Source organism: Folsomia candida, unplaced genomic scaffold (genome assembly GCF_002217175.1).
Source record: "Folsomia candida strain VU population unplaced genomic scaffold, ASM221717v1 Fcan01_Sc007, whole genome shotgun sequence".
NCBI lineage: Eukaryota > Metazoa > Arthropoda > Collembola > Entomobryomorpha > Isotomidae > Folsomia > Folsomia candida.
The window spans coordinates 3,127,145-3,153,777 of record NW_019091199.1 but is presented as its reverse complement, the minus strand read 5'-3'; the positions used below and the strand labels follow the sequence as shown (position 1 = coordinate 3,153,777).

At 41.1% G+C, this 26,633-nt stretch overlaps 2 protein-coding genes and 1 long non-coding RNA gene across 10 annotated transcripts; 1 reads left to right on the top strand and 2 right to left on the bottom strand.

Annotated features, from left to right (window-relative positions):
- Positions 1-4,871: 4,871 nt before the first annotated feature.
- LOC110852143 lies at positions 4,872-5,271 on the top strand. The gene is made up of 3 exons (XR_004835236.1): positions 4,872-4,956; positions 5,030-5,092; positions 5,163-5,271. It is a non-coding gene; the product is annotated as an uncharacterized LOC110852143 (long non-coding RNA).
- A 2,995-nt stretch (positions 5,272-8,266) lies between these two features.
- LOC110852439 (ras-specific guanine nucleotide-releasing factor 2-like) lies at positions 8,267-20,370 on the bottom strand. Of its 8 annotated transcripts, none has more exons than XM_022100509.2 (33): positions 19,771-20,368; positions 19,561-19,671; positions 19,404-19,452; positions 18,633-18,685; positions 18,271-18,377; positions 17,675-17,735; positions 17,415-17,537; positions 17,166-17,350; positions 16,784-17,019; positions 14,726-14,802; positions 14,550-14,584; positions 14,233-14,288; positions 13,907-14,034; positions 13,687-13,798; positions 13,397-13,608; positions 12,958-13,303; positions 12,663-12,882; positions 12,431-12,594; positions 12,207-12,367; positions 12,024-12,141; positions 11,834-11,954; positions 11,638-11,765; positions 11,296-11,572; positions 11,130-11,190; positions 10,981-11,072; positions 10,800-10,909; positions 10,559-10,731; positions 10,438-10,484; positions 10,322-10,344; positions 10,142-10,165; positions 10,037-10,055; positions 9,824-9,959; positions 8,267-9,717 (listed from the first exon to the last, which is right to left on the bottom strand). In XM_022100509.2, exons 1-33 carry the CDS (start codon positions 19,837-19,839, stop codon positions 9,583-9,585), a joined length of 3,969 nt encoding a protein of 1,322 aa, XP_021956201.2. In that variant the 5' UTR covers positions 19,840-20,368; the 3' UTR covers positions 8,267-9,582. The 8 variants fall into 8 exon arrangements, with proteins under 8 accessions (XP_021956201.2, XP_035709523.1, XP_035709517.1 ...); XM_035853630.1 differs by having other exon boundaries at positions 16,790-17,019; positions 17,166-17,365; positions 17,451-17,537; XM_035853624.1 differs by having other exon boundaries at positions 10,981-11,190; positions 19,771-20,370.
- A 2,880-nt stretch (positions 20,371-23,250) lies between these two features.
- Positions 23,251-26,361, bottom strand: LOC118436164. Its single transcript, XM_035853631.1, has 6 exons — positions 25,664-26,361; positions 25,307-25,572; positions 25,013-25,214; positions 24,872-24,926; positions 24,522-24,782; positions 23,251-24,442 (listed from the first exon to the last, which is right to left on the bottom strand). The coding sequence occupies exons 1-6, from the start codon at positions 25,839-25,841 to the stop codon at positions 23,968-23,970; spliced, it is 1,437 nt and encodes a 478-aa protein (XP_035709524.1). The 5' UTR covers positions 25,842-26,361; the 3' UTR covers positions 23,251-23,967.
- Positions 26,362-26,633: the final 272 nt, after the last annotated feature.

The window sequence follows — 26,633 nt, the reverse complement described above, 5'->3', positions numbered from 1 at the left end:
TTTCCTGCCCCACTTGAAGCCATGCATCCCCACACCATTACCGACCCGCCGCCGTGCTTAACTGTGGGGTTGAGATTTTTTGGATTCAAAGCTTCTTTTGGATATCTCCACACTCTGCGACGCCCATCTGACCCAAAGACATTGAACTTTGACTCGTCAGTCCATAAAATATGTCCCAGAATGTTTGTGGCTTGGAAATGTGGTCTCTGGCAAACTTCACTCGTTTGGTTGCATTCCTCGGTACAATAAGAGGCTTCCGGACTGCTCTGTGGGATTTCAAATTTCCCTTATTCAGTGTTCTTTGGATGGTCATAGGACTAACCTGTTTGCCGAACATCTCCTTGATCTCGGTAGATAGCTTTGGAGCACTAAGTGAGGGTGTAACGTTGACTTTGTTGAGCACGTGGCGTACTTCTCGGTGAGCCAAAATCGGTTTTCGACCACTTCTGACCTTGTTTTGGACTGAACCATTAGCTTTAAAGTTCTTAATGGTTGTCTGGATGGTTGTCCTTGCTAATTTATACTTGGTCCATATTTGTCTCTGCGACAGCCCCCTTTTTGTCCACCCTTCCAGTCCTGAATGACAAGATCTCGAATAGCGATAGGAATTTCCTTGCGTGTCGACGCCATCATATTTTTCTGGAAGAAAATTATTTAAAAATTAATGCGGCATATGTTATTGATAGATTTATTAAGTTACCTGATTTTATAAATTGGAGAGATTTTTGTTGTTGACAATTAAAGTGAAGTGGACGTAGACTTTTGTCCGCTCAAATTTCATCCTCTCTCGCTCTGCACTATGATTCTCAGTTTTCCCAGAATTTTCAGAAATAACTCATATGTTTTATGAAATTACGTTAAATTTGTGAGAATTTGATATATCAATGATGAAAATTGGTTCAGTAGTTCAGTGACAATTTGAAAATGAAATTGACGCGACTATGTGGACGTAGACATCTGTCCGACACTGTAGCTGTAAAAGAGGAAGTATTTAAAAAAGTACAGAAATTTGCCACGTATTCTTAGCTTATTTTTGTGATGTTGTACATATGGATTTCTTAGAACAAAGGACCACAATCTCAAGCATGTAAACCATCCAGCAAATTTGCATGCATATTTCCACCAACGGTTGGTGACCAACCCCGTAAACAAAAGGTTGGTTCCGTCCGGGCTTGGTGGTATCCTTTCCCTGCAGAACTCGGCCTATTTCGCCAATAATTACCATCGATGTCAATATGGCTGGTTTTAAAATTGAAATAAAAGTCCTTTGTTCAGTTCTGTTGTTTGGATGGCGTCGTGTAACCACGACGCCATGACTCATGTTATGTATCATCATTGGTCATCCTCAGGAGCTACATATGAACCAATTGGTATCTATTTCATGTCAGTTGCTTATGCTCTTTCACCTGGTTATCTTATCCTTCTCTTCTAGTCAAGAAAGTATTTAAAATTTTTAAAATTTCAATTCCAAATTTAACACATTTCATATTAGGTGCTTAAGCACTTTCACCTTGTCAATTCATCTCTCATCCTCCTTATTTAGTCAAGAAGATATTTTAAAAATTTGACTTCTAAATTAAGAAACTCTTACACTGTCACAACTCTGCAGCGAGTTTTTGTGCAGTTTCATATTTTTTTGATTGGTACTGGCGACACGAACTTGACGATCTCTTTAAAAAGACTCCTTATTTCAACTTACATAATTTTATACTTCGCAAATTGCATAAGATGCGTCGACATTCGGGACATTGTCTTGAGTTTGCCATGGGCATGGGGCCAGAGGGACAGGTTGTACCTGACCCTATTCCTACTCCTCCTCCTCCCCCCACCCGAAGGGACCATGTCGCAATTGATATGCTGGAAGAATGCTGCGCAGAAAGTAGGTCCCGTTGTGAATCCGTCGTTCGGTCAGAATATCAACCCAACCAGGGGAATTTTCTCGTTCAAGCCTTCAAGAATTTGCCTGGGTTTCGAGAATGCCTTGCGAATGACATACATATTTCGATGAGGTAAGCTGTTATCAAATTGTTGATATTTATATTGAATTATAATCATAATGAGCATCTATCGTCTATGAAAATTAAATTAAATATGCAAGGTCGTGTTAAAAATGCTTTGATTAAGAATTATTGAAATTCTGGTTGTTCGCCCAGAGTAATTGTTTATAAAAGTAAATAGTAAATATATAATTATGTGTATGGTATAAAGTATAGTACATTTTACGCATCAATTTATTATAGTTTACATTATTTTAAGGTAAGTATGTGGATTGCATCAATTCCAGGTACACGAAATTTTAATGAATGCTAAAATTTTGAACCAATCATTGGGGAGCGTCCATAAATCACGTGATCGATTTTTGGACAATTTTGACCCCTTCCCCCCCTTGGTGACCGGTGGTGATAATTTCGCTACCCCCCCCCCACCGGTCACGTGACAGGAGATGATGCTCAAATTAAATCATGTTGTCCGGAATAACAATATTTTTTAAATCATAATCAAATTAGAGCTACATTATACACATGTGTAAATAACTATTTAATACGCCAGTCGGACATAAGAATTTAAGTCGAAGCAAGTTTCTAAATATGCAAAATGAAAATCAAATTTATATAACTCTTGCGTGTGGTATTGCCAAGAGGGTTTATATATAACTCTCATGACATTTATTGGCATATACAAAAGTTTAAAAAAAACTTTACTCATGTCACGTGACACCTGACCATCTACCCCCCCCCCCCCCCCCGTGATAATTGGTGACAAATTTCAGACCCCCTCCCCCCCTCTAATCGATCACGTGATTTATGGACGCTCCCTTGTCCAATATAAAATAATATAATTTAGATATCCAATATTTCACATTTTGACTTCATTGTCACAAGGTCTAGTCTACTACTATATGCATTCTTTTATACGATGAGGTTCACAGTGGGGGCATTCACTTCCGTCTTTCATCTTAATCTTTTGAGAGCATTTAGTTCCTTCTGCTGCACAGTCGTACGTCTGAATTGCTTTAGTCCGTCCATTCACACACTTCAGAATCGCTTCCGGGGGGCACTTGTTCGGTTTGAGGTCACGGCCGCAAAACTGAATCAGAGTTCCCGTCGAGTTTAGATCTTTTGGACACAGGCAACCCGGTTCCGATTCCTCGTTTCTCACTCGGTCATTGGTATTTACATATGGCTTCGAATGCCATGGATAACAAGTGCAACTGGCAAGGAGCATTGCCATCCGAAGAATTATCTTAGCTTTCATTATAGGAGAGTAAAGTTGGGGAGCTGAAATCAAATAAATTTGTTTCCTTCAAATTTTATCGAACTAGGAGTGTAAACGAGGAGGGAATATTACTTTACCTATCAATCTCTTTATTTTTATTTTTATTTTAAAAATGAATCCTTACCAGTAAGATCAACTAAGTCGATAAACTTCATGAAATTATGTAATACTTCCTGCTTCATCAGTGGCTCAATTATGAGTAATTTATTTAAAATATTTCTTCTCTCCATCAAATATCGTTTTTCTTTCCTTTGTCCTAGGGTGTTTTGGACAATCATTATTGTGCTGTTAAGTGCCATTGTGTACGTCATTGTTCGAATGGGGATGACGAGAACAATGGGCCATCCGCTAGTCGTTAACCCTGAAACACAGGAAACGTACATCGGAAATGTTATATTTCCCAGGGTCACCGTTGCCCCTCCGGGGGGCTTCACCCGCAATCAAACCATTGAAGCGTTTGGGTTAGGACAGTAATTTTAATTTTGTAATTACTCATGGGCGTTTCACTATAATCTTCTACACATACAGGAATTATTATGACGTGAAATTTGAAGATAAAAAAACTAATTGGACAAATATTGAGTTGGCAGGAGTACTTCAAATCATTGACCAAGTTTGCTCCCCCAATACGACTTTTGCTGGTTTGAATAACGTCAGACATTCACACAATTGGAATTTTGAATTAGGAAATATTGCTAACGTGAATCAAACAGTAATGGACAAGGAGTGAAAGAGGAGTGAAAGAGTCGCCCCATTTATTCGAAAGGTTAGGAAAATTAAAAGCAATTATTTTTATAAAATTGAGCTATATTTATTTACCTTATCACCAAAAATGCATTCTCTCTTCTATTTTGCTACAGGGAATGGCAAACTGTTCGGAAGCAATTCACAAATGCTTCCTCAACGGAGTGGAATTTAATTGCAGGGACGTGTTTAAAGAGCATTTTTCGGAATGGGGAAGCTCTTGCGCCTTTAATGGAATTCCAACCGCAGCAACTAGAGGGTGAGATTATTAGCTCATCTGGTGTTTTTATTTGTGAATTAATTAGAATTATTTAAAATGTTTTTGAATAATACGAAATATTTCTAGCAACGAGACGCTACAAGCAGCATTTGGACATCAGTACAAAGATGACGAGCTCGCTGAATGGCAACAGGTAAAATCTGATCGAGATAGCGACGCTGTTGCTGAAAAGGGACAAAATAGAACGATTCCAATCCCTTGGAAGCAATATTCCCCCGGTAAAACTTCCGGCCTAACTTTCATCATAAAACATGAAGCAGGTGACAAAGCTTGCGTCCACGGTGAAGGGGTCGGTTTCATGGTAAAGAAAATTATCGATTACTCTGCATTTAAATTTAAAGATGCGAATTAACTTGATTATCGCGAATTTCAGCTTGAAGTAAATCATCCTTTTGATGAACCTCAAATACACCGTTTTGGGGCTCCCATCGCGTTTGGCGTGGAAGCCTACGTCGCCGTGCGTCCAACCGTTTACTTGGCCGATGATGAGATCAAAGATGACATTGATCAGGGTCGCCGCCGTTGTTATTTCAGCGACGAAGGTGGCATGGCTAAATTAAAATATCATAATAAATATTCCAAGCAGAATTGCTTGTCAGAATGTTTCTCAAAAAAAGTTACCGAAGCCTGCAACTGTACAATGGTCACTTATCCGGGTATATTTAACAGACAAAAAATTTCTCCCCTTTTTGGCAGAATTGAATACGACCTATTTAATCCAAATTATAGGAAAACCTGGATATAGATTGTGTACAGTGAACGAAATGAAAACCTGCGTCCATGAGCAAGAACGTACGTAAATTGTATATGTAAAACAGAAATTAAGTATCACGTTTTAAATATGATATTTAATTTATTACAGAAACCTTATTCAAGGAAGGACTTGCAACGAAATGTCAAGAATGTCGTCCAAATTGTCGGGATACAAAATACGAGATGAAGATATCTTCGAGCCCCATGTCCGAGACCACCATGACGGACTGGAACATACCGTAAGATAATTTACGGACAAAAATTTGCAAATATACAAATTTTAGATGATAATAATTGACTATTTTTTCTGCTTTAGTGATAAAGCCAGCTTTTCTATTGTTCGCGTGTACTTTGAAACGGATTCTGTCCAAGCCTTGAGAAGGAGCTCGCGTTACAATTGGTTTGAAGTAACCGGTATGCATCCCTTGTCACTAAATGATAGAATTAATTGTATATTTTGTTTAATTTATAATTACTCACCAGGTTTGAATGGAGGAACAATATCAATGGTGACAGGCATCTCCTTGTTGGACATCGTCAAAGGTATTGTGACCGCTGTTACCGCATTAGCTGGTCAGTATTTTTTAATGACCCAACAACCGAATGGACGCATGGATGAAGAAACGAGTGAGTCATTTTTTAAAATTTTAATTCGTTCATTGATAACACAGCTTTCATAATAATATTTACAAATTGCTGACCAAAGCAGGTCCGAGACGCGATCGTGACATCGTCGTAGTTCCTCCACCCGCTTTTGTTATCGATGTCCAACCACGCGCACCCACACCACCGCCCCAATATCATCCAGTGGACCCTTTCCCTGATCTATAAAAATGCCATCAAACTATTGCCAAACGTTGACATTTTCATCATTCTGTGTGCTAGTCTTTATGCTTATAAAAATCGTTGTGATACATAATTGTGATGGAAGAAGAAATTAGTTTCCGAGCTTATATAATTAAAAAATGCTTCACTAAAATTATGATAAATTATTGCTCCATTGCAGTCATTGCATTTCACGAATTAAATTAATATATTGTATTTTAGCTCGGTGCATAGTTAAAATTTGTGTCATTACTAATTCATAAGTTTTTAGGACGAATTTAATAAAATACTCGTTTATCCGAAAAAATCGATAAGAATGGTGATAACGCATGTAATAAATTTTCGAATATCGTGCATCTCTTGCCTACCATAAACTATAAAATTAGTTGACTTGATTTACAATTTTATTTCATTCGTCTGTCTAGTCTACCCTTTTGCCAAAAACGCATTTCTTTCCACTGCATGACATGACATACACACACTCTCACAATTTCTATAAATTATATCATGATCTAAACTCTGCTAAACTGTGTGCCATACTAATTTCTACGAAAGAATAATGGAATTCTTTATGGTTCATGCGTTTCACAGTTAACGAACGAAATGTGCCTTTCATACTTCACGGTTATTATCGTGGTGGTCAAGTTGAAGCGGCATTAACAATATTCCGCGTGGTTTACAAAACTTTGCATTAATTTAAAAATTACGAATTGGCAACCGGACATAACAGAAATCCCTTGTAATGTTAAACAGAAACTCCTTATTTATATTCTCATTTCAATTTCGTTCAAATTTTTTTCATAAATGCGTTGTAACTGGGGTCCCCAAATTTAATGCTATATAATAATTATATAGCATTATTACAAACGTAATTATTATTAATTATTATGATGTAATTATTACAAACGTCGAAGAATTACATATCACGATTGCTTGACATTTAGTATCTAGGTAACGTTAGTCTCCCTTAACGGTTGCGACAAATGGTTGACGCCTTATTTAGAGTGACTAGCTATAAAGTATCACCGTGCCGGATTTCATATTTTTAAAGCAATTTCTAAACATCGGTGTAGGTCACCCCATAGGGTCGCTCCAGATAAAAATTTTTCCAATTTCATTTCTTATTCTTCCAATAAGACCCATAAGCAACACCTCTCTGCCAAATTTCAACTCGATATATCGATTTTGAAAAACCAGTATGTCACCCCATAGGGTCTCTCAAGATGAAAATTTTTCCAACTTGAAATCATTTTTATCTATTAGAAGTCATAGCTACCTCTGTACCAAATTTCAGCTTTCTACGACAATTTCGAAATTTTATCCCAACTACTCACATGACCCCACCGGTCCACCACTTGACCGATTTCGCCCATCTTCGAACTTTGTCCAATATGTACACGGTAAAAAGTTCAAGTCAATCGGTTCAGCCATTTTTACTAACGTGTTTACGGACGGACGGACATGACGGTTCCATAAGCCCAGATTCGGGCTAATAAAAATGAAAATTTATTTTGTAACTCGGCCATTTGTCGTAACCTTATAGACTGATAAAGTGTCAAATAATCTTGATTACATATTTACATAGTTTTGAAATATTAACAACATTCCCAGTTCGTTTAAAAAATTCGGAATAAGTAACGGATTCTATTTAACGATTCCGTTCTATCATGGGTTACCTTAAAATGCTAACCAAAATTCGATAATTCGATCATGGCATACTAATACAGAAAATGCAATTATTTTGCAAACTTCAACATATAGGAAACTTGGGGTCCGAAATCGAGGCAGCGGCCAAATTCTAGTGCAAAATAATTTTTAAAATTATTTCCGGTGATATTTGACCACGTTTGAACGATTTTGACATGAAACTCAAAATTTGCAAAAAATATTGGCTCATATCTCGGAAACCACCAATGGACCACCTCAATATTATTACGGATTCTTGATGTACACAAAATTACGAAAATTTTAAGCTATCAAACTTGAAAATCGTTCGAGTGCGAAAAAACACGATCTCATTGTATATATCTATCTTAATTACATGTCATTTACATGCGGTAATCGACAGTATGGCTTTGAGGACATGTGTCGAATTACAAATTACTCAATGATAACCAATGCGTCTAATCTGAGAGAGTTATTACAGACGCCTCCAAGTTTTTTTTGTGGGTAAACATCAAAATGGTTTTATTACAATTAATACCGTGTTTTTGTAGTTGGTTACAATAAGTAATAAATTCTATAGGTCATCATCATGAAAATAAATGGTACTGAACAGTCATTGTTGAAATGATGAAGAGAGAGAGAGAGAGAGAGAGAAGGTGCTTGTAATCACACAGTATACATCACATAAATGCTCCAAATCACCAACCAACTAGTTACTTTTGTCAAAAATTAGAGAGTATCGTAGTATAATTGAGAGACGAGTTGATTATTTGACTCGTCACACCCGTCTACGTTCTTTTTACAGTTATTAAAGTGTTGTCATTTCCTGAAGGTTTCACATAATCATCATAATCACGAATATAAAGTACATAATTAATGTTAGAGTATAACGAGACATAAAAAATTTAAGAGAGCAGTTCTGAGAGAGATTTATCACGTATATACATAATTCATATGTGTTGACGACGATTGTGAGGGGTGGTGGGAGGAGGAGTTAGTAAATTGGGGGTACGAATCAGGCAGGCTATCAGTGGAATGGAGGGTCACAGGAATTATTATACATCGTCTCCTCCAGTTATTGTGCCGTTGAGATGAGACGTGCTTCACAAAAAGCGTAGTGGTCATTATTATTAGTAGTAGTTCGGGGGTGGGACAACAGTTATCATGATGATGATGATGATGGTGGTAGTGGGGATGTGGGGAGGGGTGACACCATGTTAATTTTATTAGTACATGTGGAGAGATGAAGGGGTGGGGACTTATTGTACTCTAGTGTTGCTAACTTTAGTACGGATATCACGGCTTCATTAAATGGAACACACGCCAAAAATGATGGCTTGACTTTCTTTTTACTTTCTCTCTGCCTTGCTTGACTTGCTCTGTCTAAATGGAAATGATCCAGCCCAGCAGAAATGCATTGGAAGAACTAGTTTTACATAAAACGTCCTCAGTTTTTGGTGGAAGAGATTTTCAGAGACTTTTTTGATTTCTTTAGTCTTTTGGGAGACATTTTTCTACATTCATCATCAGTATTTTTTATGATGAGAGAGAAAGAGAGAGAGAGAGCGTCATTACGTATGCTCTTGTACATATATTCGCTTAAATTCATTAGTATACTTGATCGTTTCGTCTATTTGATAGGATTCTAAGTATTTGGTGTTGTAAGGATATGATGATAATACGAATACTGCTGCTGTTACATGTTGCTGAATACTGATGATTCCATCTGATTAATAGTAATAAGGGTTTTACGTCATTTTAATATATGTAAATATTTATGTCTAGATAGAGATATATGTATTTATGTAGTTAGAGAGATAGAGATACTGATTGAGTCAGAGTGCAGGTTCGGGAGCAAATTTTTTGAGAATGGTTTTCCAGTTCTACGTTTGTATAATAATTATACAGTTGCGTCATTTGGCAACCTTTGAATTACTGTTTTTTTCATAGGGAGGAAACTACTATCTCATAGCAGTAATATAGTGATGATGGGTGATCTGGGGTGTACCGACCCGTCGTCGTATGGACTGACTAATTGTTCAAGACTGTGAAGATTGTGACGTGAGTCTCGCCTGCTTGGGTTCGATCTGCAGAGATAATTTGTAGAGTTGATCGTCATCAAGGAGCAGTTTGGGGTCCCTCAGGTAACTACTGGCTTTGGCACCATACTCAATCTGAGAAAATGATAAAGTTATGTGGAATTAGTAGTAAAATATTTAATATAATTTGATTATATGGTTAGTTAAATTTTCTGTTTAAAATTTTTTAAATAAAATTCACCTTGTACGGAGTTTGTTGAAATTGTCGAATTTCGCGAATTACGTGAGCAATCATTCTCATCTTGGCGAAATTCAGTAAACCGTCCGCTGTGAAGTTGGGAGTGCTTTCCTCAATAAATGTCAGGTCGCTCAAGTACCTTGAATTTAAATTTTGTTTTGAATTGTGTTGTGTACAAAAATTCCTTCAGATTCTTGAATCAAAAAATGTACTTACATTCCCAGGTACGGAATCCCTAGAATAAAGAACAAATTAATGAAATATTTAGGAAAGATGACACGTGAAACGTTTTTTCCCTTCACTGGAAATAGCTTAAATTACCTGGGGGATCGACTCGGTGGAGGGCTATGGATGTGGATAAATAGATTAATCAGTTAGTAATACACGTCAATAATTCGTATGTAAATGTCAATCAATTATCAATCACTGAATATTATACGAACCACCAAGATAAATATCTTGATGGATAGAATTTCAACTGAATAAATCAAAAATTTATACCTTCTCGCAACCCCCGAAACCGTCTGTAAGTCAAAATTATACAAAACATCAAAGTAAGTCGTGCAAGTTTTTCTAGACATGTTCAATAATTAAATGATCTCCTCAATTATGCTTACCCATCGCTCCCAACCAAGCTGTGCAAACGATCCAAAGTCCCCTTGGTCTAGATTTTTAATCGTCATAATAATTATCAGTGTGGGCCGTGGGGACCAAACAACCGAAAATATGTATACGTACGGTTTTTGAAAGTTTCTCATAAGTTTTCTTGAGCCGATAGACGGCAGAGTTGGTAAACGCTGCGCAAATTTGGAGAACACCATTGAAATTGTGGAGAACCCTGCAAATGTCGCCGACAGCCACCCATTTTTCCATGGCCTGAAGTCTTCCGGTTTGATTGGGCTGACGAATAACTAGGACAGAAACATGGAACGTTCTAAGTTTTCTTTCACTGGCTAATTATTTGTCGATTCCTACGCACCTTCTGACACCACGAGTCTAGAAACTTCATTAAATCTTCGGGTCATTAGCAAAATATGCGGCGCGCGATGTTCCTTGTCATCCTTCGTCCATGACTGGCCCAAAAATTCTCTGCAAACACCATTTAAGTTTTATTCTTATTAGAACCAATTAGTAGAAGAATAAATAGTAGAACACCATACTCTGATCTGATTGAAATGAAAATCTCATGATCCAAGTAAGTCATTTGTTCAGCAATTTCCAATGCTGATAAGGTTTCGATTGTCTCTTTGCTCTGAAATAATGAAATGGCGAGTGAGAGAGCGGTGGATATTAATTTATTTGTCCATACCTGAACTGCTGCCAACAGTGAAGTCAGGTCCGTCTTCTTTGTCTCTTCTCTCGTCAGCATTCTGAGGAATCAACATAGTTTAATATTCACTTGCGATGAATTAGTTAACAGTGAATGAAAAACCAGATTACTTAGCCACAAAGGCGTGAATTAATTTTGAATTAACCTGAGGAGTTGTGAGGCTGCTTTGTTCTCTGCCGGCAGGAGGGCGGGGGAGCAGAGGATGTCCTCCAGAAAGGACACGGTGAGGTCCCTGAGTCGCGGATCGTCAAAGTCCTGGCTATGTTTGGCCACCCAGTGTCTGAGCACGGAGAGCACACGCATCGTCGCCGCGCTGGAGAGGACCGATTCCTTCCTCGGCCGTACAAACTTCAACTCCTCATTTTCAGGAACGACGACTTCCGTTTGGCCCGGGACCCTCGTCGTCGTCGTCCCAGCCGTTGCTTAAGTTCAAGATTTCACATTTGCAATACGCATCATTCTCTCCGCAATGACCACATGTGCTTACCGATTGCGAATGCCGCCGCGGCCGAAGCGCTGCTTGACCTCCGCTGTGATTGTCGCGAACTTGTTACCACCACGCCAGCCTTGCTGCTCATCTGGGGCGATTCTGACCCATGCGTTTGGAAAGAGGATCTGCAAAAAGCATGCATGCATAATATCCAGTAGTAACCACAAGTCTATAGGAGTCACTTATTTTATACCTTGGTGTTGAACCGGCCCCCATTTCCGATTCTACAAAAGATGGTCGCTGCTTCGAAGCTCTGCGTTGTAAAATGGCTGCATAAATCGAAGTGGAAGAAGCCTTCCTAGTCTGAGCTGGTGCTGTAGATACAATTCATGAATATTATGGTTCGCAAGCTATTGGAGAAATGAGAGCCAAAGGAGTCTTACAATTAGTCTTACAATTAGCGGCACTTAAGTTTTCAGGCTTTTTGGTTTCCTCCTCCGTCTCAGATTCGGATGTCTCAGACGCGATTGAAGTAATGCTGTGATGTCGCTTTTTGGCAGTCTGTTCAAGATTTCATACTTTTAATAATATGCATCACTCTCTCCAAAGTGACAGCATGCCTTTACCTGATCTGTAAGCGTTTCACTAGAACAGGACGTGGAGGCGCCAGGTGGGACGAGCAGATGACCTCCAATGTCTTCCACCCTCAAAGTTACCGACTTTTTCCTCGCAGGAGGGCTTGTGTGACCAGCAGGGCTGAGATATGTCGCACCCGAGTGTTCCTCCACTGCGCAGTGAATGCAATGTCAAACAACTTTTATCATTTGTTTCATTTGTCCGTAGTTCTTACTCTTGCGATAGCTCCACCTCCAGTGGGGCCCTTTCGACGAGTCGTACATGATTGCAGGATCCCTGTCACTCTCAGTTCCGTATCCAGAGACCGTGGAGGTGGTTGAGATTCTGCGATAACCTTCGTCCATCCGGGGGTCGTCCTCCTTCACGATCCCCTCCAAACTGTGTATAAATTTGTAAACATGTATGCACGCGGTCAGCATATCCAGCTGCAATTAATCGAGGCTTACTTGTCACCTCCCTCCAAGGGCTCTGCGCAATAGTACACTTTCTTCAGTGCTTCCAACACAGTCACCGAGTCGGTGAAAACTCGATACGTGAGAAGAAACGTGTTGAGAAAGTCGATGGATAAGAATCTCAAATCTGTCAGCCGTTCCAGCAGACGTTGCGGAGTGGCGTACCGTATTTGTGGAACTTTGCACGAGTTCAATGTCCTCGAGAAGCGAATGTCTAAGTAGCAAAGTTCGTTATAATTATTCATAATTTGAAAAATGTCCAGCTTTTCTGCAATTGCGAATCACTTACCAACGTCGTCCTTGAACAGCTTGGGGTCAGATCTGACGGAATGCGGAACAGCCACGGAGGCAGAGTCAGATCCGTGCAGTAGGTCGTTAAAGTGCACATTGTCCATGCATTGTGAAATATCCGAGGTCCAGGCATGCTTCTCCTGAGCTGATGGAGCCACCATGTGGATCGTGACTTGGCCATTTTTGGTGTCAAGTAGGATTTTAAAGTCCAGCCCCATATGTGGCGTGTCAGCAAGGACGACACACTTTTTGATCAGTTGGGAATTGCTGGAGTCAGAGTACGAACTTTGAGAGCTGATTGAGACGTCGTCATTGATCTCGGTCTCATTCACGTCGGAGGGGTCCTGATTATTGTGGCAGTTAGGGTTATAGCACATAAGATTTATGAATTGTTGCAGTTATTTGGGTAATAATAATAATGTAACAAACACATTTACCTCAATCAGGGTTGCGTCCGCGAGAGGGATCTTTCCCACGTGGGGAACCAGGTGCAACCTCCCGTTCGCCGCCCTGGTCGTGAGAATCAGGTGGTTCGAGAAGAGGAAGGACTGTCGCACTGCTTCCTTCTCCGGCTTCAGGATTCTTGGAGTCCGAGCCTTCTTGTTCCCCGACTCGATGAGGTGGATGAGGGATCCCTGCCTCACAAACACTTGGTCCACAAACACACAAGACTTGTTAGTCAAATACCTCATCAACTAGAAAAAGCAGACATGTTAAACGAACTGACCTTGGTTGACATCGAGCAGAATGTCGCACCCCTCCACGATCATTCGCTCGATTGCCAAGTTTTTTCGGAGATTTTCAGTCTCGCTAACCTCGTCGTGCATTTGTCTCGACAACTGTTGAGGAATTATGCAATTATCCATTTTAGTCTTTTCTTACCAGATATCAATGACCAACGTGAGCTAATTATGCTAGATTACATGCATATCTATGTATTTGCATACCTCTTCGAGTTGAGCTCGAGCATTTTCCAGCGACTTTCTCTCCACGTGGTCGTACGGGGTGTGGGCGAGGAGTTCGTGGAGGGTGATGATGTATCGGGGAATCTGGTGCATCGGATATGTCAAGTATACTGAAAAAATGAGACACATGTCGTGCATAAAACATCACGCGAGAAGCTCTTCGTTTGCGTGTAATGTGCATAATTTGTGTGACTGGCGTGTTTAATTTTAATGCTTGGAGAATACGAAATCTGGGGTAGATTTTGCTAGTTTCAATAAAATTGTCACTTTCCTCATGTGGATCATGTTACTCAAAAGGGCTCACGTACCTTCCAATGAGCGACCTTGGCACGCCGGCTTGTTTTCCAATCTGCTCAGCATTAAACTGCATGGCGACATCGCGATCGAACCAACAAAGAATAAATTCAGTTCAGACATTTCACGCATTTACATATTTAGTTTGCTCTTCACCCGAGCAAATATTGCTCTACTTCTCAAATACTGGTGTTCCAAAATGGGTAAAAGTATTTTTCATGTTGTGAGAAAATTAAATATTATTGTCGTGTAAAACTATTTCTCTCAGAAACATTTTTTATGTCGAATGAATGGTCGAATGGTCATATTAATTAAACGATGAGGGACTCACCCAAACTGAGCTTGTTGTTTGCACTCCGTTAGCACCTACACACATACAACTGTTCAGGTGAAGTTTTTCATGCTATTTCTTAGGGTTAGTGAGTTAGTGGGAAATGTTGAGAGTGATTGATACGTAATTGTTATAAATAGAAGATGGGTGGATATGTATAAATTTGGGGGGCTGACCTGCAGCGAGTAGTGATGATTTCTCACATATTCTTGATAGATTGACAACATTGGCAAGAGCATGTCGAAGAGGTCGCCTGTGAAATAGTTTTGCATCTTAATGACAACCATATTTCGAGTTCTTGTTAGAACTCTCGCAGAGGAAGAGTGGATTTTGATGTGTGGGTGGGTTGGTTGGTTTCGGGTGGGGTTGGTCGTGTTCAAGTCTCAAGTGGATGCACATCTGTCGCCTCTCAATCTTTTTTTGTACACTGACATTGTCCTCGTATGGATTTGAAACTGTTGCTTTTTTTCACGCAGATCTACCCTCGCTAACTAACTAACTAACTAACTAACCAATACACATAAACTACTATTTACAATATGGAGAAAGGTTGCTTTCACTGTGAAGAAGAAGAAGAAGAGGCGGCGACGGGTGAGTTGTTTACAAAAAATTCGTTAAATTTAGTCTGTCGTCTCGTAAATCATAAAACGAAGCAACATCCAATAGTATCACAACGTTGACATTTACTAGTAATAATTAACAATATTTGTGGCGTGGGGTTGAGGGCGGATCACCGCACAGCAGAGGAATGATAATGCAAGAAGAAGAGTTAAAGTTAAATGCTGCATGTAATTACGCAGTCCTAACCACAATCATAATCAAAACTATTTAGAATCATCTCTCAAGTGCTTCATCTTGTTCGTTCATTGCATAATTAATTGCAAACCATTCCACATTCCCGAGTATGTATATTCAAAAAAAGAAACAAATACAAACGTGGTCCACAACTACTGGTCGAAATATTTCAACTGGGAGAAAGTCCGATGAGACAAGTCTCCTTTTGTGCAAGATAAAAAAAAGTATAAGAAGGGAAAGAGGAGAAAACAAACAAATCTACGATTGTGATTGCTACACGAGAGATTAAAAGTCAGAGAGTGTAAATAAATAGTGTGTGAGTAATAAAATACGTAAATATAATGAATAATTAAAGGCATCCGATATAAATATTGATCAGGTCGATAACGTGTGTGTATAATAATTACGATAATTAAGTATATTTTATGCATGTATATATTTCATTCGCCTGCTGGTCGGGAGCCCTGTTCTCCGCAGCAAAGAGAGAGGAAGCCATCCAATGATCATAGCTCTAGCACAATAGTTTCTCGGTTCATAATCATAATAGAATAACAATAATAATAATAATAATAACAATAGCGATAGTTCATCTCATTTCAGTATCGAAAATACCACAGATGTGCACCATGACAAGAGTTGTATATATTATTGGGACAACAGTAAGATAAGAAGGACGATAAGAGGGTGATAAGAGACTGGGGAGAAAAGGAAGTATAATAACAGACCCACAGATTCCAAGTCCACTGCTCGAGAGAGTCAACAAGACATTCAGATATTCAGTCACACAACCATTCCGTTTAGTCACACGTACTACGACGACGAGGAGGCCGTAGTACGCCGAGGACAAGAATAATAATAACAATGAGACATCCACCACAACAACAGACCAAGACGTCAAAAAGAGGAGACGCACGCACGCACAGAGATAATTTCATGCAGCAGGAGGCACAAAGGTAGCCAAAAGGAAAAGGCCAACAAGGAAATATTTTGTAGGGGATTTCTTGCACAATACTTTTTTCTGTGCGCAAAGACACATTGACAGACATGAGGAGGAATGTTATCAAGAGCAATAAATACACTTACACGACACGAACGCAGGGAATTTTATGAGTGTGGCGAGTAACATACTTATTCAGAGAGTAACGCCATTTCGAGAGAAAGTTTAGAGTGGTAGCAGAAATGCAGGGGAATAAAAATGGCGAATATTGATATCAGAGCAAGCACATACAGATGTAGTCGAATTACAGAGAGCATACAAAGTGGGGGCTGAAGAAGAGTCGGTCAAAATATGGTCAACTTTTTTTTTATTCTCAGTTTCCTCTCCTCCTCCTCCTTCTCCTATTTCTCTCTTTCTCTCTCTCTGTCTTTTTCTCCTCAATTTCTCTCTGGCTGTCTGCAATCAGTTTTCAAAAGTCAACGGGTAGGAAGAGGGTACTTGCCTATACCTAGAACAAGCGTGGGCCAGGAGTCAATCCTGGCCGTGAGTCCTTTGAGGAAGATTTGGTGGAGGAAGAGGACCGTTTCCACGTTGAGGTAAATGCTCGAAACGTCCTCGTGAGTTACGGGAGGCGTCTTCGAGCTGGCGGCCATCCTCATGGGACGGAGAAAACCAGAGACGACGATTTCCAACTGTTCCACGTACTCCTCCTCTGCCTCGACCATACGGAACACGAGGCTGCACAACCAATTTCACTTTGTCAACGTCAGAGCAGAGTTTAAAAATGTACTCATAATAACACAGCTACTTTTCCTATTGTCAGTGAGAGCACGCCCATCGTGCGTGTATGACGACCTATTTATGTACAGAAATAAGCGGATTACCTGTTTCTTTTCCTCATGGCCTCGGCATGAGGGGATCTGATGTATTCTTCCACAATCTGCTTCCATCTCCGTCTGCAGAGCCATCCTCGGAAGAAGCTTTGGACTTTTTTGATCTTTTTGAGGTCCTCCGAGTCGAGGCCGGTCGTGAGAGAGGTTTGCGCCCCACCTCCGAACCTCCATTCCTTCTTCAAGGCGCATAACTTGATTTCCAATATGAATCACCCAATTTTAATAATGCGACAAGTTTACCTCGTATAATTTTTGCCGGAGAACACTGGAACTTACTTCAGAACGCAATTTCTTTATTTCTGACGCAAGTTGCTCACACTGGACCGTGTACTGCCATTTCGCCGTCTTTTCAGACTCGACGATCTGCACGGGAAGGAATAATGAAAAGGAAGCATAAACATCCAACGTGACCCACACACACACATTGTTTTTGAGGGAAGCCGTATAATTTCGCCTGCTTTCTCGGCATGTATGATTAATAAAGGAGGCTGTCTGCCTACCTGGACGAGGTGAAGGTATTTCTGCTCCAACTCTTCCTTCTGAAGCAGCAGCTTGTTGAAGCTGGAAGCACGAAGAGAGAAGAAAAAAGTGCTCACATGAGTATTAAAGATCTCTGTCGTTTGTCAATTTTAGCAGAAAAGAGAAAGCTCTCCTATATACTTAACCCCACAACATCTTCGCTGATAACGTGCATGAACCTCTTGATTCCTGGAAATTTGGCTACTTTTCGACAAATTGAGCTATGGAATTGAGAACCATCATGTTCTTTGTCGTTGGTCCCAATCAGAGAATAATAGCCTATATAGTACTAACTAGCATTATAATACATACATAATAATATTTCTAAGCACATCGACTGGGGCAAAGTAATACACGCTATGAAAACTAGAAAAATATCAAAAATGTTAGTAGATAATCTTTACAAAAGAACAGTACTTTCTCTTAGTTATTCGTTCATAGTATTCATGAACATATAGTATTCATTTGGGTGAAAGATTGATACGATATAAGAATATGCTTAGTAAGAAATAAATCATGGAATTGTCCAACTAGAATTTTTGTTATTTCAAGAAATGTTTCAACATAGATAATTTACCTGGCCACCCGAACAGCATCAATCCAAGCTTTACATTCAGATTCAGATTCAGCACGTAGCTCGTAATGCCGAAGATTTTCTCGTCGATATGTGATTCCAAAAGAATACTGAAATATAACATTCCATAAATATTTCAAATTCAATTTCGACAATGCAACCAAAACGGCGTGGATTGTTTGCTGCCCTGCTTTGTACTTTTATTTCTCGTTTATAAATTATTAATTTCTCAGACACTTGATGCATTTTGTGGGATGAAATGTAATAAGATAAATATGACTACACATCGAGACAAGATTTTTTATGGCATAACATTGATATACATTGCATTGGAGAAAATTGAAAAAATTGGTGGCAGTGCTTACTAATTTGTCTTTGAGAATGAGTCTCTCGCAGTAGCATCCTTCCAGCATGATCACTGATTGGGGTAATTTGAAGCAGTGATTGAACAGTTGACATTATCGGAGTTGCACATGGAATAGAAACCACAGTCAGTAAAATACGAGGTTTACGAATCATGTATGACATGCAGTGAAGCAGAATGTTACATCTCTGGGGTGTCGTATTAGGCTAATAAATCAATCAATCAATCAAAGTAATTGCATTTTTAGCCCTAACCATGGCCGACGGAGCCTTGTGCCTGTCAGTCATCTCGAGAACTCTCTGTGAACTTATCGATCGAGTTCAAATTTTTGAGGAATCTATGAGCCTAATTGGTGCACTGGTTGGGCTGGGGGTCATATTGAGGTGGTCGAAATTTGGTAAAGACTATGACGTAGAAGGCCAGAATTGAGCATGATGGTACATAAAATACGAATATGGAACTATCAAACTTGAAAATTTTTCAAGCAGTAGGTTACGATCCACCGATTTTCGGAACTTGTCCGAAAATGAAAGCTGAAAATTGGCATATAACTCCCTGATGGCTTCTTGTGAAAGGTATGCAGTTAAATGTAAACAAAGTGTAACCAGAATGGGTGACCCAAGCAGATTTCTATCGTACAATTTCAAATGAAACCTCGTGGCAAATAAAATAATGTTGATGACAACTTTGTATCGCGCCTTCCATTTTACAAACCCTGGTTCAATTTATATTTAGCTTAATATGTTATTGGTCAATGAAAGTTGTTTATAACCTCCTGATGGTCGTACTCCATTTTCAGCTTCAAAGTAAAACATCAAGTTCTACGGAGAAAGCATAGAAAATTGATGTTCATTACTTACTCGTGTGCAAGTATATACTAAATTGGTAAAAGTTATGCGTTGCAATATGTAAGCTAAACATGCACTGACCTGAAATAGGATAAAGTATCTGCGCGTCCACTTTCCCGCACCGCTGGACTTTTTGTAGAGAAAGCCACTCATCGCATTGTCGAACCGCGCTTTCTCTGCCAGCATGATGATCTAGCAGTACAGAGGTGACAAGATGATTTACATGTTTTTTTAAGAGATGCCATGCTCTCTGTTGACTGGGATCTGATGAATTTTGCTTTTTATTATTACCTGGGAGTCGTTGATGCGAATGGACCGCTGGATTTTGGGGGAGTGCATAATAGAATTGACTCGCTCCATGTTTGGCGGAGGGCTCACTGGTACTGCAGGGTCACCTTAGAACAGGGTCCGTATAATAAAGTATTGCACGAGAACAACACCATCCTGACAACCACTCCCACAACCACTCCTCCTCCAGGTCTGGATTGTCTCGGTGAGGATTGCATAGTCGCACCACCACTCAAATCTCTCTCTCTCCGCAAGTGCTAATTGTCGTGGCGTGGAGGGCGAGCCATTGTTGGTGGAGTGGTCGTGGTCCCTTGTGCCAGCCAGCCAGCCAGGACTTGCACTGAGGCTGGTGGTGTGGAGGAGCGACGTATGGAGAGCCTATACACTTACGTACTTGCAATGTGTGTACTTGTGAAAGCGAGTGAAAGTGGAAGGAGTAGTGGCTGGCTCAGTGGAGAAGGAAGACAACCAGTTGCTCTTACAAATCGATCGCTCAAGTACCCGCAGCAGCAGCAGCACTAAGGCATGCCAAAACCTAGCCAAAGTGCTGTTGGAAAGGACGACGACGACGGAAAGAGAGAGAGAGAGAGCGAGAGTTCATGCAAAAACTGAGCTTTCACTGGAAGAAGAGATACGCCGTGCAGAGTACACGACGCTCTGTCAGGACGGACGTACTACTTTACGAGTAGTACTACGCGCCAAGGAGTTCCATATACTTTCTCCTCCTCCCTGCATCGCATCTCTCGCTCGCCGTCGTCTGTGGGGGGAACCTCCAGCACATGAGAAGCTCCCTCCCTCCACCGTCTGCCAGTGGATGACATCGATTAAAATCAACTCTCCCTCTCTCTCTCTGCAAAAATATGCCGACAAAGGAAATTCCCGTCCCAGCTACGTACGTATGTTCATGTATGTACGAGGTGCACGGTGGGTGGGCAGGTGTGGTTTAGCAACACGGTGTGTGACTGACTGACTGGCCCAGTCAACTCGATATCGCGAAAAGTGTCACACTAATATTTTATCACTTGTTGTCCGGCATGAAATGAGTAAACGGCGAGCTGACCATTGTGTGCACGACTCTTGTTAAATGGTTATTATTCGATGCTGATTATGTTTAAGGGTGACAACAATACGTGACATGACATGGGATGGACTGACATTACCACTTGGCGCGACCTACATGCTGTCATGCGTCCATAATATTGATTTGCCTTGTGCTGGCATTGACATTGCTGCCCCCCTCATAAATATCTGTTTATTCCTATATACTTTTCAATAATAAGGGGAAAGTGGTTCAGCAAACACCAATCATATCATCACAATCATGATGCTTTTGTGTCACGGAGCCCACCCCGACGCAGCATAGCGTCCTGCATGCATGAAGGGACGGCCCAGCAGAACCAGCACCCATACTCTTGTATACGATAATATGTAGTAGACTGGATTTGGCAAGAATTTTATCCACTACTGGCGGAGAACGGGCGAGTGGTTGTGCAACAGCAGAGAGAGAGAGAGAGATCCAATATCTTACAGCATCATCATCCAGGCGCATGACTTTCACCAGAGAGAGAGAGAGCAGAGTCCTTAAGACACGGAGGCACTGCTGGCTGGAGGAGAGAGGGAAATCCTGCAAGAGGACCGAGTGGTTATCGCACACGGAGGAGGATCGATTCATGCCAATTCGTCATACAATAATTCAAACATCAGGACATGAGACCACCAACCCGGCAAGACCACTCTCATTATGTGCAGTCAGAAGGAGACCTTGATAATGCCTTATATGCCAATTTGCCGACCTGTGTACCTGCCCACCTGCGCCTGCTACGACGACCATCATTATGACGATGCTGTGGCGGACATTTGCAAAATAAACTGTTGAATCTTTTCATCCACTCTGCTCCCACTAAATGTCAACGACTGACACACACACGGCTAATAATAAGTAATATGTAGTAATAATGCTCACATTTTATTATCCCCCTTTTCACCCTGGTCCACCCGCATACGCTTTCGTGACGGAGAGAGCAAGAGCTTAGTGGTCCATGTATCATACTCTCTCCTTGATCCACCCTCCAGTCAACTCCATCGTCATGATGATGATGATGATCACCATCATCAAGAGAAAGTTTTGTATTCTTCTCCCAAATGCCAGAGTGATGTCCACCACCTCGTCAAACCTACCTGTAGCACTCGCCCGCTCACCTTTGCCCTATATCATCACCACCACCAGCACCTCATAATTTGCCCAATGTATGTACACGGGAGTCGAGTGCTCAATAATAATAATAATATACACGGCCTAATGTAATAATAATATCGACGTGAATAGTCAATTATTTGAACACTTTCCCCACTTGTTTGCCCACGATGACGATGACTCCTCGCTCACGATGAAGCTGGAAAAGTTCTCCCCTCGCCACCACTTTGCATAATAATCATTTCATTATGTTCAAGTCGGGCGAGGAATAATTCAGCACATGGTGTCGAACATATTGGACAATTTGTGGGGTCGGCTCCTTGACTTGTAAGTTCTCCATTTGGTGGGCTTCTTCTTGCTTCGTTGGTTACACAACCACTCGCCCAGCCAGCTTTCTTTTACTGTTAGAGAGGGTGCCCAGAGTAAAATGAAACAAATCCAAAGTGTAATTGATCCGTTAAGAGAACAGATTCCAGACATTTTTTATATGCAAGCCTATTACACAAACTATAAGTCAACATTTCAGGTTTAGTATACTGCGGGGAGGGCAAAGAAATTGTGGCAAAGAATTTTGTTACAAGTTCCAAATTTCCAAATTCCTGTTACTCTAAAATGGCGTCGCATTTTTGGTCTTTCTCCACTGTTTACTCAAAATCGTGACTTGTATTATATGTATCGTGAATTGTATCTTAGGAAGATCACTTCAGCTTTACCATTACTCGTCAGTTGACCTGGTGCTTTCCTTTCAAAATCAATAGGTAAATTTTCCGAAAGTCTAATTTGGAATTTTCGAGACAAAATATCAGCAACGATTGACGGCAAGTGGTAGAGATTCATGTCGAATTCTATTATTATTAATTATCTTAGGTTATTATAACTAATAATTCACCTCCGACCTCTTTACTTTTCATGCTAAATGAATTCTTGTAAAATGTTTTTATGACAGCTTTTTGTTGTGGGGTCAAATGCTCAGCCATTTTAGAAAATACTCGCATGAAATGCAGTAGACTTATTTTTATTTTTTCGCAAAATTTTAGCCCTAAAATCGGAATTGCACCAGAGATATCGATTTTAGAAATCGTTTCATTTTACTCTGAGCGACCTTTATGTGCCACCACTCGACTTTCTTTTGCTGCCTCCTTCACTCACTCGAGGACCCAATACGCATGGTGAAAGCAGCCACTTTGCAAAATTAATGTACTTTTTGAGACATTGACAACTTGACGTTGCCCACCAGACCAAGAAGGACAGAGGGAAAAAAATAATATGTAGCATGAGGAACAACCCAGTTTCTGCCTTTGTATTATTCACTGGTACGTACGTATGCATACACTTTTATTAATCACACACGATACATATTTATGACACAGCTTCTGATTATCATCTCTCCGCACCTCCTCACAGACGTCACGTATTTCCTATGGTATCATTAGTTATTGTTGCATAGATGATTGTTTCAAGAATCATAAGTTACTTGGTATTCGAAAATGAGTACATCATCATAAATTACATGTCATTATTATTTTATACAATTGCTAGTTAGGCTTTTGATGCATCACAGGCAGTTATACCCGACTCGCAGGTAGAACATAATATTTTTTTCGAGGACAATTATAAATACGTAGTTAGCGTCGTCTTATAATTGTTTAATCGCTTCGCTACCCACCTAAAATCCAGGTACTGACCTTGGTTCATTGCGTAATGAACTGTACTTAATAAGGAGGAGTGGACCTAATACTTTTTTCTGTCTTATTCGTCCAATCACGTAATCTGTTCCATAGATGCACACATATGTGTAATATATTGGGCTGCTAGTAGGTATCCAGGAGGAGGAGGGGACGGGCATTCAAGGGAACGGGAACAAAGAAACTTCAATATACATATATAGACTGGTTGACTGATTACTTGAATTGTGTGTGTGTGACAGTGTGTGCGAGGAGAGAGAGAGCTTTTGATCTGCTAATTAGCTCTGCTTTCACCATCGCCACCACTCCATTTTGTGTGGACTAGACGAAGGGCGGAGGTGGCAGAAGCGTCTCCTCCTCGGGCGAGTCCAGCTCAACCCTGACGAACAGACTGCTGCTGTTACTCGGCCCCGGACTTGGGCGATGGCTCCTGGTCGGAGTAAGCGCCATCGTCTTGTCCTCCTGGGCGTCATCCTCCTCTGCGGATGGGACAAGTGTTTTGAGGAGAAGGGAACACTCGAGGTCATCCTGATCACCACCACCACCCGTCACGACATAGGTGGCGGTGGCGGTGAGTTGAGGGTGGTGAGAGGGGGACATGGCCTGATCGTAGCTGGGAGGTTCCAGGAGAGACTCGTACGTTGGGGGCTTGTCCTTTGCCTCCCGCTCTACGTCTTCGTCAAATTGGATGAGCACGCCTTCTTCTTCCCGTCCCGCATGAGGTGACGTAACGCCCGTCTGAGTGCCCAGAGAAACCGAGCCGTCAAGACCGTTGGCAAATGACGCCTTCGCCCGTCTGAAATGAGATTAAAGTTAATATAGTAATGCTGATATACATGGAATGAAGTATGGAGCAACGACAAGATTGGTCGTACTTTCTCCAAATGATGTAGGCGAGCGTGGCGGAGAGGGAAATGATGAGGGGGAGGAGGAGCCCTTTGAGAAAGTAGCCGATCGTCCGTATCCTCGCACTTTGTGGGATTTCCATCTCGTCCACAGCCTCCACGAGCAGAAGCTCACTCGCAGGGACGATGTAGCCCTTGAGTTCCTGGAGAATCGCGTTCTGCTTCGAACAAGGAATCCGCCCGCACACGTTGTTATACAATTTCCTCTTAAGGTCCTTCGCGCAGCTCCAACTGGAAGGGTAACATTATTTAATTTTTGCATTCATTGGGGTGAACTCGGCAAATTCACCTTCGTTTTATTTAATTTATGTTAAATTTACCTGTCGTTCCCTCGTGACGAGTAGTACTGCTGAATTTGAAGCTCGCACGCACCAGCTTTTGGACATAAGTTGCATACATTAAAATATAGATTTCACAAGGAAAAGTCGCGTTTGAACTGTATATGCAATTTAGACACTTACGAGTGTTGACCCTGAAGAGGGCGATTAAGAAGGGAGCTGTCGTGGACTGGAATGGGAGGTCAAAGGTCAGTCGTCCTCCAGAACCCCACTTCACCTGTCCGACCGTGCGCAGGTTCACGTTGAGCTCGTCTGAACGGTCTGGCTCTTCGGCAGTGACGCAAGTTTGTGACGGTCCTTGCTCATCTCCCCACCGACCAGGAAACTATTGAGCATCAACCACAAACCATTATGCTCATTCGATTGTCAAAAATTCTTATATATGAACTATGGATGTTAGAAAGTATGGAATCCTACCTCCAACACCCGTGAACATTTTTGTGCAAAGGAGAGTGGACGAGGTCTCTGTTGCAGGCTGAGGAGCACAGCATGTCCGGCTTTCACCCCAGTCTCGGGACCCCCAATGCGGAATTTGCAGGGCATCACGGCCGACGCGTTCTGTCCACCACGAACCAGATCCATCACGACCACGTTGCTGGGAAAGAAACGATATGGGAAAAGGGATGTGAACGGTTCCTGCCAATCCACGGGATTCGGACATAACTGAGAGGACGAAATTTCGGCTGCAAATATTATTAAGCGATTAGCAAATTTCAGACAATTATTCCGCTATTTCCCCTTGTGAATAATTGAAATTAGATGTGAAATACTCACTGGAGGTGACGGGTATCAAGAGTGCGGAACACTTTGTCATGAGAATGTTGAAGGCGAGGAAGGTGAATTTTGAAAAGAAGGAGCGTTGGTAGGCCGAGACCATATTCCCATCCGTCCCACGTCGAAGTCCTCCCACCAAGTGGAGACCCCTTCTCCTAGTGCCCAGAACCCACTCCATGATTCTCACTGGTTGAGGTGCTGATGTCAAATTCCGACCCTTCTTTGCAGTGGATCTCACTCAAATATTCAGCCCCTGAAAAAGCGAGGAGCAATGACAGAGTGATGATGCTGGTGGGTCAACCTTGACTCCGGTAATAAGTATGTACGAGGTAAAAAGCAGTATGCCATAGGCCGACAGCCAGGCAATAAGCTTTATTTGTCGAGAACAACCCCATATCTCGATCCAGAGAATGGAAATTGGATTAAAAATTTACCGAAACTCGGACTTTTACTACACGTGTAGGTGCATGTACAAGTATGTGCAGTTATGTAGTAGAGGTGAGCAGAGGATTCACACAACGCGTAGTTTCAAGGCCCATGTAAATATTTGCTGCTACATAAGTGGATAGATAGATGACAATGGATAGGAAGCAATGGTGAGAGAGCAGCTTGAGACAATAATCAGGGGCAATAGCAACGCAGTAATTTAGAGACGACGTAGATTTAATGAGAATTTGCGGAGAGGAAGAAGTGGGCTCACTTGCTAAGTGAAAGCTCCGGAGAAAGCATGGCCTAGTTCCACTGCTCGTGTTTTTATATTTCATCCGACCAAGGAGAGCAGAGTGGTACATGGTGAGCTGTAGGTTGGACAATTTCGCAAAAATCGATCCTCCTCCCTTGCCCAAGAATGACGCAAAATCTACATTGGTTCGACTCTGGCTTACCATTTCTTTATGCTTTCGCCATAATAATTCATATGAACAATTGCACATGAAAAGAAGTCACATTGCTTTCACCGACGGACGAAACT